This window comes from Hylobates moloch, unplaced genomic scaffold (assembly GCF_009828535.3).
Source record: "Hylobates moloch isolate HMO894 unplaced genomic scaffold, HMol_V3 SCAFFOLD_12, whole genome shotgun sequence".
Lineage (NCBI taxonomy): Eukaryota > Metazoa > Chordata > Mammalia > Primates > Hylobatidae > Hylobates > Hylobates moloch.
The window spans coordinates 14,652,900-14,667,341 of NW_026652287.1; the positions used below are offsets into that span (position 1 = coordinate 14,652,900).

Consider the following 14,442-nt stretch of genomic DNA (forward strand, 5'->3'; position numbering starts at 1 on the left):
GCATACTCTTTGATTTTCCTTAGTAGAATTAAGCCCAGTAGACACTCTGATTTATTTTATTTTGTTTTTAAAATTTTTTTATTTCAATAGCTTTTGTAGTACAGGTGTTTTTCGGTTACATGGATGAATTATATAGTGGTGAATTCTGAGACTTTAGTGCACTTGTCACCTGAGTAGTGTACATTGTATCCAATATGTAGTCTTTTATCCCACACCGCCTCCTACCCTTCCTCTTCTGAGTCTCCAAAGTCCATTATATTACTCTGTATGCCTTTGCGTATTAATCGCTTAGTACCCACTTATAAGTGAGAATATAATGGTGTTTGGTTTTCCAATCCTGAGTTAACTTCTCTTAGGATAATTGCCTCTAGCTCCATTCAAGTTACTGTGAAAGACATTATTTCATTACTTTTTCTGTCTTAGTACTCCATGGTGTATATGTACCACATTGTCTTTCTTTTTTTTTTTTTTTTTTTGAGACGGAGTCTCGCTCTGTCACCCAGGCTGGAGTGCAGTGGCGCGATCTCGGCTCACTGCAACCTCCACCTCCTGGGTTCACGCCATTCTCCTGCCTCAGCCTCTCCGAGTAGCTGGGACTACAGGCGCCCGCCACCACGCCCGGCTAATTTTTTGTATTTTTAGTAGAGACGGGATTTCACCGTGGTCTTGATCTCCTGACCTCGTGATCCTCCCGCCTCGGCCTCCCAAAGTGCTGGGATTACAAGCATGAGCCACTGCGCCCGTCCTTTTTTTTTTTTTTGAGAGGGAGTCTCGCTCGGTCGCCAGGCTGGAGTGCAGTGGCGTGATCTTAGCTCACTGCAACTGCCGCCTCCCGGGTTCAAGCAATTCTCCTGCCTCAGCCTCCTGAGTAGCTGGGACTATAGGCACGTGCCACCACACCCAGCTAATTTTTTTATTTTTAGTAAAGACGGGGTTTCACCCTGTTGGCAAGGATGATCTCGATCTCTTGACCTTGTGATCCTCCTGCCTTGGCCTCCCAAAGTGCTGGGATTACAGGCGTGAGCCACCACGCCTGGCCACCACATTTTCTTTATTTACTCCTTGGTCAGTGGACACTTAGGTTCATTCCATATCTTTCTGTGTGTAAGTTGGGCTGCAATAAACATTCATGTAGGCACTCTAATTTAGTTTAATCTTTACCAAGCAGAGCAGTATCCAGAAACTTGATTAACCTGACCTTCCTGAAGCTTGATCTTACATAACAGAGATTGATCATACACAAAAGCTTGATCGTTGTCTCTAAGTTAAAGGGAAACTACTGTTTTTTCTTTTAATGTAGCTAGCTCAGCGTTTGTATGCTTCTACCTTTTTCCTTTCATTTAAGAATATATGTATTCCGCCGGGCACAGTGGCTCACGCCTGTAATCCCAGCACTTTAGGAGGCCGAGGTGGGCAAATCATGAGGTCAGGAGATCAAGACCATCCTGGCTAACACAGTGAAACCTGTCCCTACTAAAAATACAAAAAATTAGCCGGGCGTGGTGGCGGGGACCTGTAGTCCCAGCTACTCAGGAGGCTGAGGCAGGAGAATGGCGTGAACCTGGGAGGCAGAACTTGCAGTGAGCTGAGATCAGGCCACTGCACTCCAGCCTGGATGACAGAGCAAGACTCTGTCTCAAAAAAAAAAAAAAAAAAAAAAAAGATTATATGTATTCCGTATCACAAGGTGACTTTAGAAGCGTTCCCAATTCCTATTCTGCTGCATATGTAGAAGCAGCTTTATTCAAACTACTATATTTTGCCGGGCACGGTGGCTCATGCCTGTAATCCCAGCACTTTGCACTTTGGGAAGCCGAGGCAGGTGGTTCACCTGAGGTCAGGAGTTTGAGACCAGCTGCCTGGCCAACATGGAGAAACCCTATCTCTACTAAAAATACAAAAATCAGCTGGGCATGGTGGCACATGCCTGTAATCCCAGCTACTCGAGAGGCTGAGTCAGGAGAATCTCTTGAGCCTGGGAGGCGGAGGTCGCAGTGAGCCCAGATCATGCCTCTTCACTCCAGCCTTGGTGACAGAGCGAGATTCTGTCTCAAAAAAAAAAAAAAGAAAAAGAAAAAAGCAAACTACTATATTCTACAATAAGTATTGACAAACTTTCTCTGAGGGACCAGATAATAAGCATTGTAGGCTTTGAAGGCTATTCAATGTCTATCATAACTACTCAACTTTGCCGCTGGAGGATGAAAGCAGTCATAGACAATACATTAATGAACAGGCATGGCTGTGTTCCAATAAACTTACAAAAGCAGGCTGATAGCTGAATTTGGCCCATGGGCCATCATTTGCCAGCCCTTGCTCTGCAGTATTCTGGCTCAGGAGTGAGCCTTGTCACCATTGCTCAGAGGATTTATTTATTACACCTAGCAAAGACTTGAACATAGATGAGATCACTTGAAGCTAATACTCAGAGAATGCTTCCCAGACTATAGAGCTGTTCTGTGGTTAGAGTACCTTTAGTCATATGCTTCTCTATTAGAATTATTTCTTCTATCATCATGTGGTCAGCCATCTTTTCTGCTTGTTCCTGGGCAGAATGCTTGCGACTTATAGGCCTTCTCTTTGCTGCTTCAAATCCAAGCCACTGCCTTTTATTGAACTGAGTTTTGTTTGTGTTTTTGTTCTTTCATCTTTTTCTTTTCAAATTTGTTTTTCTCTTGCTTCAGTCTCCTTTCCCTTCTGTTTCACTGTTTCTCCTATGCAACTCAGTGTTCTGAGAAGCTGGGATTGTTTTTTTTTTAACCTTTTGCCAGTAAGTGGGAGGGTTCCGGTCCTTCTAATAGTGAATGAAGCCCTCAAATAGTATCTGTCATGAGCCCTGAGACTTAGCGTCTTCTCAGTCGTTTTTGTAATTTTGTAATTACTTACTGAACAAAGATTCTTTGTTTGTTGACAGAGTTTATTCTGTGCTTTAATTTGCCTCACCTTCATTTATTTATTTAAAAGTATTAGGGGCCACCTGCTGTGTACCAGGTACTGTTCTTAGCACTGAGAATGCAGAGATGAACATAATAGATGTTGTTCCTGCCCTCATGAAGTTTAGCAAAGAAGACACACATTAAATAAAGAATTAAGCTAGGCACAGTGGCTCATGCCTCTAATCTCAGCACTTTGGGAGGCTAAGGTGGGAGGATCGCCTGAGCCTGGGAGTTTGAGACAAGCTTGGGCAATATAATGAGACCTCATCTCTACGAAAACCTTAAAAAAATTAGCCAAGCATGGTGACGTGTGCCTGTAGCTGGGGCTACTAGGGAGGGTGAGGTAGAAGGATGGCTTGAATGAGAAAGAGAGAGGGAGGAAAGGAAGGAAGGGGGGAGTGATGGAGGGAGGAAGGAAGGAAGAAAATAATTATGCAAATAGGCTAGGCATGGTCGCTCATGCCTATAATCCCAGCACTTCAGGAGGCTGGGGCGGGCAGATCGCTTGAGCCCAGGAGTTTGAGACCAGCCTAGGCACCATGGCAACATGGCAAAACCCCATCTCTACAAAAAAAAAAAAAGGCAAGAAAAGTAGCTGGACTTGATGGCACATGGCCTATAATCCCAGCTAGTCAGGAGGCAGAAGTGGGAGCATCACCTGAGCCCAGGAGGTCAAGGCTGCAGTGAGCCAAGATGCACTCCCTCCAGCCTCGGTGACAGAGTAAGACCCTGTCTCAAAAAAATTACACAAATAATTAGGGCTGTGATGTATGCAAGAAAGCAAAAAATACAATTTGCAATGACAAAATCTAATAGGAGACCTAGTCTGAGAGGTCAGGGAAGGTTTCCCTGAAGAAGTGATTATAAACACATAATAAATCTGAATACATACTTATTAAATTCATGTAGAAATGAAATTATATTTGAGATGAAACCTGAAAGGATTGTCGAGAATTAGCCTGTAATACCAGCACTTTGGGAGGCTAAGGGAGGAGGATCACTTGAGCCTAGGAGTTTGAGGTTACAATGAGCTGATCACGCCACTGCACTCCAGCCCAGGCAACAGAGCAACACCCTGACACACACACACATACACAAAAAGATGTACCCAGATAAAGTTTAGGGAGCAAAAGAGAGAGGGGTGTCCAGACCAAGAAAACAGCATTTGTGAAAAACACCAAGCTTGGTTCTTTGAGTGAAGCACACGTAAAGCCTGAGAGAGGGAAAAATAGGGTACTTCTCAGAATCGGGCTCTGGAGGTAGCCAGACCCATGATAATGAAGTCCAAGAGACTATGTTTAAGGATTTGGACTTTGTCCTAAGAATGATGGGAAGCCATTGATGGTTACGTGATGAGTTCCTAGTTCCACGTGGTTTTATGTATGTATGTATGTATGTATGTATGTATTTATTTATTTATGAGACAAGGTCTCAACTCTGTCACCCAGGCTGGAGTGCAGTGGTGTGATCTCGGCTCACTGCAACCTCCACCTCCCAGGTTCAATGATTCTCCTGCCTCATCAGCCTCCCGAGTAGCTGGGATTACAGGCAAAAGCCACCACGCCTGACTAATTTTGTATTGTTAGTAGAGACGGGGTTTCACCATGTTGGCCAGGCTTCCACGTGGTTTTAAATACGGTTGGTCCTCCAAATCTGTGGGTTCCACATCCATGAATTCAATCAGCCACAGATTAGAAATATTCAGGGAAAAAAAAAAGGAGGGTTGAGTCTTTATAGGAAATTGTTTAGGAAATAATGACAAGAAAAAGTCTATACACATCTGAACATGTATAGACTTTTTTTCTTCTCATTATTTCCTAAACAATGCGGTATAACTATTTACATAGCATTTACATTATACTAGATACCATAAGTAATCTAGAGATGATTTAAAGTATACAGACAGAAGGATGTGTGCAGGTTACATGCAAATACTATGCCATTTTATATAAGAAACTTGAGATCCATGGATTTTGGTATATGCAGGGGAGAATGGGAACCAGTCCCCCACAGATACCTAGGGATGACTGTACTTGAAGTTGCCAGAAAGCCAAGCTTTACAAACTTTCTAAAATCTGCCCCCTGAAAAATAAACCCAAACCAGATTTTTTTAATCTTTTGCATTTGAAACAGATACAAATACATTTGTCCACACAGCAACTTCCAAATTTCCACTTGTTAACAGTTCATATCACTGTAATACCAAACCAGATTTTTTTAATCTTTTGCATTTGAAACAGATACAAATACATTTGTCCACACAGCAACTTCCAAATTTCCACTTGTTAACAGTTCATATCACTGTAATACCAGTATCTGTTTGGTAAGTATAAAGTATCCTATTGAGAGGTCAATAAAAAATACTTGGGAGGCCAAGGCAGGCGGATCACGAGGTCAGGAGATCGAGACCATCCTGGCTAATATGGTGAAACCCCGTCTCTACTAAAAATACAAAAAAATTAGTCGGGCATGGTGGCATGCGCCTGTAGTCCCAGCTACACACACATATACATACATACATACATTAATATACATATATACATAAAATACATATATATACATAAAATTAACTGTCTATATATAGAGACTACTGTATTTCATTTTTTTAAATTTATTTTTTATTTTTGAGACAGAGTCTCACTCCATCACTCAGTTTGGAGTGCAGTGGCATGATCTCAGCTCATTGCAACCTCCGCCTCCCGGGTTCAAGTGATTCTCCTCTCAGCCTCCCAAGTAGCTGAGATTACAGGCGCATGCCACCAGACCTAGCTAACTTTTGTATTTTTAGTAGAGACAGGGTTTTACCATGTTGGCCAGGCTGGTCTTGAACTCCTGACCTCAGGTGATCTGCCTGCTTAGTCTCCCAAAGTTCTGGGATTATAGGCATGAGCCACTGTGCCTGGCCTAGACTACTATATTTCAGAGGTACAGAAATCACTTAATCAAGACTATAAGATGCCCCTCCAAAATATGACAAATGAATAGGTATAGTTGTCATCTGCTTAAGTGCTGCTAAATGACTTAAAGTTTACTACTTTTCAACCTTGTCCATTCTGGTTTCTTGTTTTGTTTTTTACCTACTCTGGCTGTGTACAAATTTTTCCTTCTGTGAGTGAAAATGTCTTTTCTATAACTTCACCTCTTAGCCTTGTTCTGTTTTTTGAACTGCATAGAATAAGCCCAATTTGTCATTTTAGAAGTGGTTAATAGAAGAAGAGCCTTTACTTAAAAACTAAGGTGCTCTGATGAAACTAGAGATCAGATTATGAATTAGAAAGTGAGACTATATAAAAAAATCTATTAGGGTAAGCACAGTTGAAAGAGATAATGATTTATCTTCTTCTTCTCTTCCTTTTTTTTGAGACAGAGTCTCACTCTGTTGCCCAGGCTGGAGTGCAGTGGCGCGATCTCGGCTCGCTGCAAGCTCCACCTCCTGGGTTCACGCCATTCTCCTGCCTCAGCCTCCCGAGTAGCTGGGACTACAGGCGCCCGCCAACACGCCCGGCTAATTTTTTGTATTTTTAGTAGAGACGGGGTTTCACCATGTTAGCCAGGATGGTCTTGATCTCCTGACCTTGTGATCCACCCACCTTGGCCTCCCAAAGTGCTGGGATTACAGGCGTGAGCCACTGCGCCTGGCCCGATAGTGATTTATCTTCTATTCCATAACAACTAATAAATAGCATAAAATTAACTGTACTCAGAACTAGAGCCTTGTTTCTTTCCTTCGATCCACAAATGGAACCCCTAATATGTGAATCGCATTTTATTACAAATTCTGGGGGAATAAGTAAAAGAAAAAGAATATTCAGGTTATAAGATCTTGTGCTCTTAGAGCTTATGATTTCTTTTGAGAGAAAAGATTTGTATGATGATGTAGATGTAATAGGTGAGCACATGCCAAATGACCAGTATGCCAAGGGAGAGTTGGAGGAGTTCCAATAAAGAGATCATGGTGGGCTGGGGAGGAGTAAATCCTCTACCAGGAAATACCTGGCCAGATGCAGTACATCATGCCTGTAATCCCAGCACTTTGGGAGGCTGAGGCAGGAGGATAGCTTGAGCCCACAAGTTCAAGACCAGCCTGGTTTAAGATGGGGTCTCACTCTGTTGCCCAGGCTGGAGTGCAGGGGCACGATCTCAGCCCACTGCAACTTCCACCTCCTGGGTTCAAGTGATTCTCCTGCCTCAACCTCCCAAGTAGCTGGGATTACAGGCTTGTGCCAACATGCCTGGTTAATTTTGTATTTTTAGTAGAGACAAGTTTCACCATGTTGCCCAGGCTGGTCTCGAACTCCTGGCCTCAGGTGATCTGCCGGCCTCGGCCTCCCAAAGTGTTGGGATTATAGGTGTGAACCAATGCGCCCAGCCTCTATAAAAAAAAAAAAAAAAAATTGTTTAAATTAGTCCAGCGTGGTGGCACACACCCATTGTCTCAGCTACTCAAGAGGTTGAGGATCTCATGAGCCTGAAAGGTCAAGGCTATTGTGAGCCGTGATTGTGCCACTGCACTCCAGCCTGGGCAACAGAGCAGGTCCTCATCTCAAAAAATAAATAATTAAAAAATAAATGCCTGACTCACTGAGTTTCTCTTTAGAGTGGGATGGACCAGACTTTATTTATAATTTATAGTCCTCTTCCTCCTTTCCATTTCTCTCTCTACCCTCACCCCTAGGAATTATTTGGCCTGAATCAGGCATCAGACAGTATTTACTGAATATAATTGGCTTATCTCCCATGCTCTGTTAGTGCTTTTTGTTTTTGTTGTTGTTGTTCGAGACAGAGTCTCACTCTGTCGCCCAGGCTTTGGCACAATGGCGCGATCTCGGCTTACTGCAAGCTCTGCCTCTCGGGTTCATGCCATTCTCCTGCCTCAGCCTCCTGAGTAGCTGGGACTACAGGTGCCTGCCACCATGCCCAGCTAATTTTTTTGTATTTCTTTTTTTTTTTTTTTTTTAGAGACGGGGTTTCACCGTGTTAGCCAGGATGGTCTCGATCTCCTGACCTCATGATCCGCCCACCTCGGCCTCCCAAAGTGCTGGGATTACAGGCGTGAGCCACCGTGCCCAGCCATTCTGTTAGTGATATTTAAGATGTTTCATTTTGGGACTAGGTGCAGTGGCTCACGCCTGTAATCCCAGCACTTTGGGAAGCTAAGGTGGGTGGATCATGAGGTCAGGAGTTCGAGACCAGCCTGGCCAATATGAGGAAACCCCCTCTCTACTAAAAATACAAAAATTAGGCCAGGCACAATGGCTCACGCCTGTAATCCCAGCACTTTGGGAGGCCGAGGTGGGTGGATCACCTGAGGCTGGGAGTTCAAGACCAGCCTGACCAACGTGGAGAAACCCCATCTCTACTAAAAATACAAAATTAGCCAGGCATGGTGGCTCATACCTGTAATCCCAGCTACTCAGGAGGCTGAGAAAGGAGAATTGCTTGAACCTGGGAGGCGGAGGTTGTAGTGAACTGGGGTCGCTCCATTGCACTCCAGCCTGGGCAACAAGAGCGAAACTCCATCTCAAAAAAAAAAAAAAAAAAAATTAGCCAGGCACGATGTCAGGCGCCTGTAGTCCCAGCTACTCGGGAGGCTGAGGCAGGAGAATCGCTTGAACCCAGGAGGCAGAGGTTGCAGATCGTGCCACTGCACTCCAGCCTGGGTGACAGAGCAAGACTCTGTCACAAAAAAAAAAAAAAAAAAAAAAAAGTTGCATTTTATAGTAATCTTTTTTCCTTATTCTATGTTTCTTTGCTTTCTGAATTTTTTAAGTGAATATGAATTTTTTTCTTTTTCACCAAATACTCAGACTTCAAGGAGAGAATATATATTTTTTGAGCTAAAACACACATGCAAAGATCTTCACACCTATTGTGGGAAAATATGCAAAAGCCAATTTTTTGAAGCTATGTGAAAAAAAGAGAAAACTTTTCTTTCACTCTTTTGAAATGAGTTCTGTTAGGAGCTTTGCCAATGTACATTTAATGTCCGGCAGCTTCTTCTGAATGGCTATCTTGGGCCAACCTTAGAGATTAAAATAAGTGGATTATGTGGCATGATGACAGTAATGAGCTATTGATTTAGCAGCAAAGCTTTGCTTATAGTTTCTTATTTCTCTGTCTGCCTGGTTTCCTTCAAGAACTACTTTATTGTGTTTCTTTCCTCTTCCAGCGGAACGGAAGCCCCCCCTTTTCAACATGAATGCAATGAGTGCCTTATATCACATTGCCCAGAATGACTCCCCAACGTTACAGTCTAATGAATGGTAAGACTCTGCTATCATTTTAAATCTCTAAGAAAATCACCGTATGTATTTGGCATTTTTATTACATTACATTTTAAATATCTGACCTAGAAAGCATTTCTTTCCTTCACTGTATGTTGTTATAAGTGACACTGATGCCTCACAAGCATCAACTGTCTACACGTGCACACATAATAGATTTACTTATTTTTGCCTTCACCATGGCTTGCACTGTGTTCTTAATGTGTCTAGCAACCGAAATCCTGCAGGGAACATGCCCTGCTACCCTCCTAACAAGTCTATTGTCCCAGGTCGTGATAGTCTTGTATTGATCATCTCAGCTGATATCACTTCTCAGCAGAGATAAGGGGCCCTCTATGATGTCATTATTTCTCCAGTTGTCTTTTTCTTTTTAAACTATATGTACACTTAAATGTGTTGAGACAGAGCATACATTATCTATTCAGATACAGTGTTCCTTGCTGAAAAGTATGACATTTTTATAACTATTTGGGCCACAAGAGTTATTTTAAAAGGAGCAATATTAAAGAAGAATGGGTAAAATGGAACTTTTAAGATAGGAAGAATTTTTATTCAGGAAGCCTACTCCTGGGTTCTCCATCCCTCATGCCTCAAATTTTACTACTTTGTTATAGATTGTGAGTGGCAGAGGAATTAACAATTGGTAATTAAGAATATAGAGTTGAGACTATGAGAATTATTGTCTTTGGAGAGAAAAATGTATATAAAACTATTTTATATAAACATAGTATTTTTGTTTTCTGATGTATATTATGATTTGACCTTCCTTATATGTTAAGATGTATTTGTATGTTGACTAACTTGAAACTTGTCCTCACTCATTATCCAAAAGAATTTTAGATATCATAATTTGGAAATGCTCCAGTTCTCCTGATATTCCAAAGATTTTATTTTTTAAAATCTCCTTAAATGCAAAATTTTCCCTTGAATGAAAATTGTTTTAAGTAATCAGTGTGCTCTACAGACCCTGAGTTTATTTTCTTTTGTGTTTTTACACACACAGGACAGACTCCTTTAGGAGATTTGTTGATTACTGCTTGCAGAAAATACCTCAGGAAAGGCCAACATCAGCAGAACTATTAAGGGTAATTTTTCAAATTTATATTTGAGGAGGGGGATTTAAAGTCATGTTATAGTGGAATATAATAAATCATTCCTGTGGCAGCTCATCATGACAAAGTGGTTTAGAACGTGCTGCCTTGTCATTTATCCTGAGATAAGTAGCTAGGCATAGAAATGGCAAGATTATTGCAACATATGTGCTATGTATTCCCTGTGGATAGTTTTTTCCCTGTCTTTTCCATTTTTTCCCCTCCCTCCCTGTTCCTTTTTTGCCTTATAACAAATAATATTTCTCCTCCTTGCTCTAGTCATCATTGTGATGTTCCTGGGCCTAACATCTGCATACACATTAATCCAGTGGTCTCAGGACAGAGCTGGCCGGTGGTTCAAACACCAACTCTGGGATTTTCAGTTAGGTCGTTGCCAAATCCTCAGGCAGTGAAGGTATATGATAACTATATAGAGTAGACATTTACATAGTATTGTGACATGTTAGTGATAAGAGTATCGTGTTAACCACATTTATTTGATTTAACTATCACCAAGGATCTCTTTTGATGTAATATTTTACTGTAGACTTTATACATAGGCAGTGTATTGCATCAATATCAGTGTAGTATGTGGAAATCTTTTACAGTAGAAGTGTTTTCTTTTATTTGGCACACAGTAGTCCAAATTTCGTCAATCCTTTTTTTGCATGTATGTTTTTCAGCCCTTTCTGTTTCTTCCATCTCTAGAATGGCTGGCTTTTATTGTATAGCAGTTCTGTTTGTTCATTTTTAAGAAAAACTCAGAAGAGTTGTATTGCCTCAATTTGTAAAGCTTAAAAATGTTTGCCTTTATAATTGAAGAACACCTTGGCTAGGTGACAAGTAAGTTTTTACTTCTTGTGAGCAGTAGGCCACAGGAGTGTGGTAAGAGAAGCAACAGGACAAAGGGCTTGATCTTGTTCTCCTTTGTTGTGGAACCCTTACATGTTTTAAACATGAACTACTTAGGAACAATTCCATGTTTCTTTAGGGGAAAATAGCAACCAGAACAAAACACCAGAAACACACGATAATATCTTTATTACCTTGAAGTACACAAAGATCTTAAAAACAAACAAAAAACCAAGACATAAAAATTACTACCATAAAAGGGGAAAAAATGTGGAGCTGGGTATGGTGGCTCATGCCTATAATCCCAGCATCTCAGGAGGCTGAGGCAGGAGGATCACGTGAGCCCAGGATTTTGAGGTTATAGTGAGGTATGATTGTGCCACTGCACTCCAACCTGGGCAATAGAGTGAAAATACCATCTCTTTAAAAAAAAGGAAAAAATGAATAAATTTGAGCTATGTTAAAGTTAAAGTTTACAGACAACAAAAGGATATAAAAAGCAAATGGGCAGAGGTAAAGAAAAAAATGGAAGAGAAAAAACATAACAGTTTAAAAAATCATATTATAAGCAACGAACATGTAGTAAACCAACCCATTTAGGATGTTTCCAATGGTGAATATGCTTAAGGAAATAAAATAGAATTAAGTGCAAAAAATAAAAGTTCTAAAGATGAGTATAAAGAAAACAATATATTTGGAAGACACAGGAGATCTAATATATGCCAACCTATTATTCCTGAAAAAGAAAACAAAACACATGGAGGAGAAGATATTTAAAGATATCCTTGAAGAAAACTTTTCTGGAAATGTTTGGATCTTCCTTTGATTTGATTCCATCTTGATTTGATGGACCAAATCAAATGGGCCAACTATTTATTCAACAAATATTTACTGATTGTCTGCTGGGTGTCAAGTACTATTCTAAGCACAGAGAATACAGTAGTACACAATAAAAACATGGTGCCTGCCCTTGTGAAACTTACAAGAAGGAGTAAGAAATAAATAAGTAGGCCGGGTGTGGTGGCTCACGCCTGTAATCCCAGCACTTTGGGGGGCTGAGATGGGAGGATCAGGAGGTCACCAGTTCGAGACCAGCCTGGCCAACATGGTGAAACTCCATCTCTACTAAAAATACAAAAATTAGCCAGGCGTGGTGGCAGGCACCTATAATCCCAGCTATTCAGGAGGCTGAGGCAGGAGAATCACTTGAAACCGGAAGGCAGAGGTTACAGTGAGCCAAGATCGCGCCACTGCACTCCAGCCTGGGCAACAGAACAATACTAGGTCTCAAAAAAAAAAAAAAAAAAAAAGAAAGAAAAGAAATAAATGTATGTTATAGTGCCAGTTGATGGTAAGTATTGTGCAGAAAAATAAATTAGACTAGCATCAAGATTGACAGGTGCTGCTGTTTTAGGTGAGGAGAAGGCCATTCAAGGAGGTGACATTTAAGCAGATCCATGCATGAAGAGTGGGGACCATGAAACTGATCTTCATTGATCAATAAATCATGTCCTGGTGAAGTCCCTGAACTCTAGGAATAAAGAAAGATTCATACAAGCAGACTGAAAAAGTTTATGTTGGGGTGGAAAAACCAACTGGCTCCAGACCTACCTCTTCAGGAACAGTCAAAGTCAGAAAACAATAGAACAATGTTTGCGGAGTTCTAAGGGAAATAAAATATAAGCCAGGAATTGTGAGCCAGCCAAGATGTTCTTAAATTATAAAGGCAGCTGACATCTTCAAGCCCCACACATTTAGGCAATGCAACCTTTCGGCGCTTTCCTTTTAAAAATTGCTCGATAACAGAATCTAGCCAATATAGAGATGAAGCAAAAAGAAGAAAAAGAGGGAGGAAGGCAGGCAGGAAGAATGAATGAGGGACTGAAGAAACTGGTAAAAGGGCTGATGGTAAATATTGAATTTAAAGAGGCCCCTCCCCAAATATTTATTTATTTTGCATGGCTAAAGAAGCTGTATGTTCTTCATTTTAAATAGGTCTCACAAATTTCCAAAAGGAAAAATACAGTAGAAGGTAGAACTTGGGGCTGGGCACAGTGCCTTACACCTGTAATCCCAGCACTTTGGAATGCTGAGGCAGGCAGATCACTTGAACCTAGGTGTTCAAGACCAGCCTGGACATGATGAAACCCCGTCTCTACAAAAATTAGCCAGGTGCAGTAGCATGCGCCTGTAGTTCCAGCTGCTTGGGAGGCTAAAGCAGGAGAATCACTTGAGCCTGGGAGGCAGAGGTTGCAGTGAGCCGAGATCCTGCCATTGCACTTCAGCCTGGGTGATGGGAGTGAAACCCTGTCTCAAAAAAAAAAAAAGAAGAAGAGCCGGGTGCAATGGCTCACACCTATAATCCCAGCACTTTAGGAGGCTGAAGCGGGCAGATCACCTGAGGCCAGAAGTTCAAGACCAGCCTGGCCAACATGGAGAAACCCCATTTCTACTAAAAATATAAGTATTAGCCAGGCATGGTGATTCACACCTGTAGTCCCAGCTAATAGAGTGGCTGAGGCAGGAGAATCGCTTGAACCTAGGAGGTTGCAGTGAGCCAAGATTGTGCCCCTGCACTCCAGCCTGGGCAACAACGAGACTCTGTCTCAAAAAATAATAAGAGAAGGTAGAACATGAAAAAGAAATCTCCCTCCCATTTCAGGCTCCCTCACTAGCAACCACTGCACCTATTTTGTACCTCTCCTTCTAAAGATGTTTTATGCATATAAAAGTAAATAATGTTTTTATTTTTGCACAAATGACAGCAAACTATAAAAAAAGTTCCACCCTGATTTTTCTTTTTACTTTACAGTGTGCTTAGGATATTGTTTTGTATTACTACATGCAAAGCTACCTCATTCTTTTTAATGGCTCCATAATATTCTCAGATGGACCATAATTTGTTTCACCAACCCATTTAGGATGTTTCCAATCTTTTGCTATTATAAACTGTGCTGCAGTGAATATCCTTGTGTATATGGCATTTTGTCCCTGTATAAGAATATCTAAAGAATAAATTCCGGCCGGGCACGGTGGCTCACGCCTGTAATCCCAGCACTTTGTGGGGTCAAGGTGGGCGGATCACGAGGTCAATAGTTCAAGACCAGCCTGGCCAACATAGTGAAACCCCATCTCCACTAAAAATACAAAAATTAGCTGGGCATGGTGGCATGCGTCGATAATCCCAGCTACTCGGGAAGCTGAGGCAAGAGAATCACTTGAACCCGGAAGGCAGAGGTTGCAGTGAGCCGAGATCGCGCCACTGCACTCCAGCCTGAG

General features: G+C 41.6%; 1 protein-coding gene across 8 annotated transcripts in view; it reads left to right on the forward strand.

Moving 5' to 3' along the window:
• Positions 1-14,442, forward strand: part of TAOK3 (TAO kinase 3) — a 225,608-nt gene that overhangs the window by 150,578 nt on the left and 60,588 nt on the right. For all 8 annotated transcript variants that reach the window (XM_032168554.2, XM_032168551.2, XM_058425064.1 and 5 more), the window contains 2 exons: positions 9,106-9,199; positions 10,224-10,305. In XM_032168554.2, coding sequence (XP_032024445.1) covers positions 9,106-9,199; positions 10,224-10,305 — 176 coding nt within the window. The remainder of the gene's footprint in view (positions 1-9,105; positions 9,200-10,223; positions 10,306-14,442) is intronic.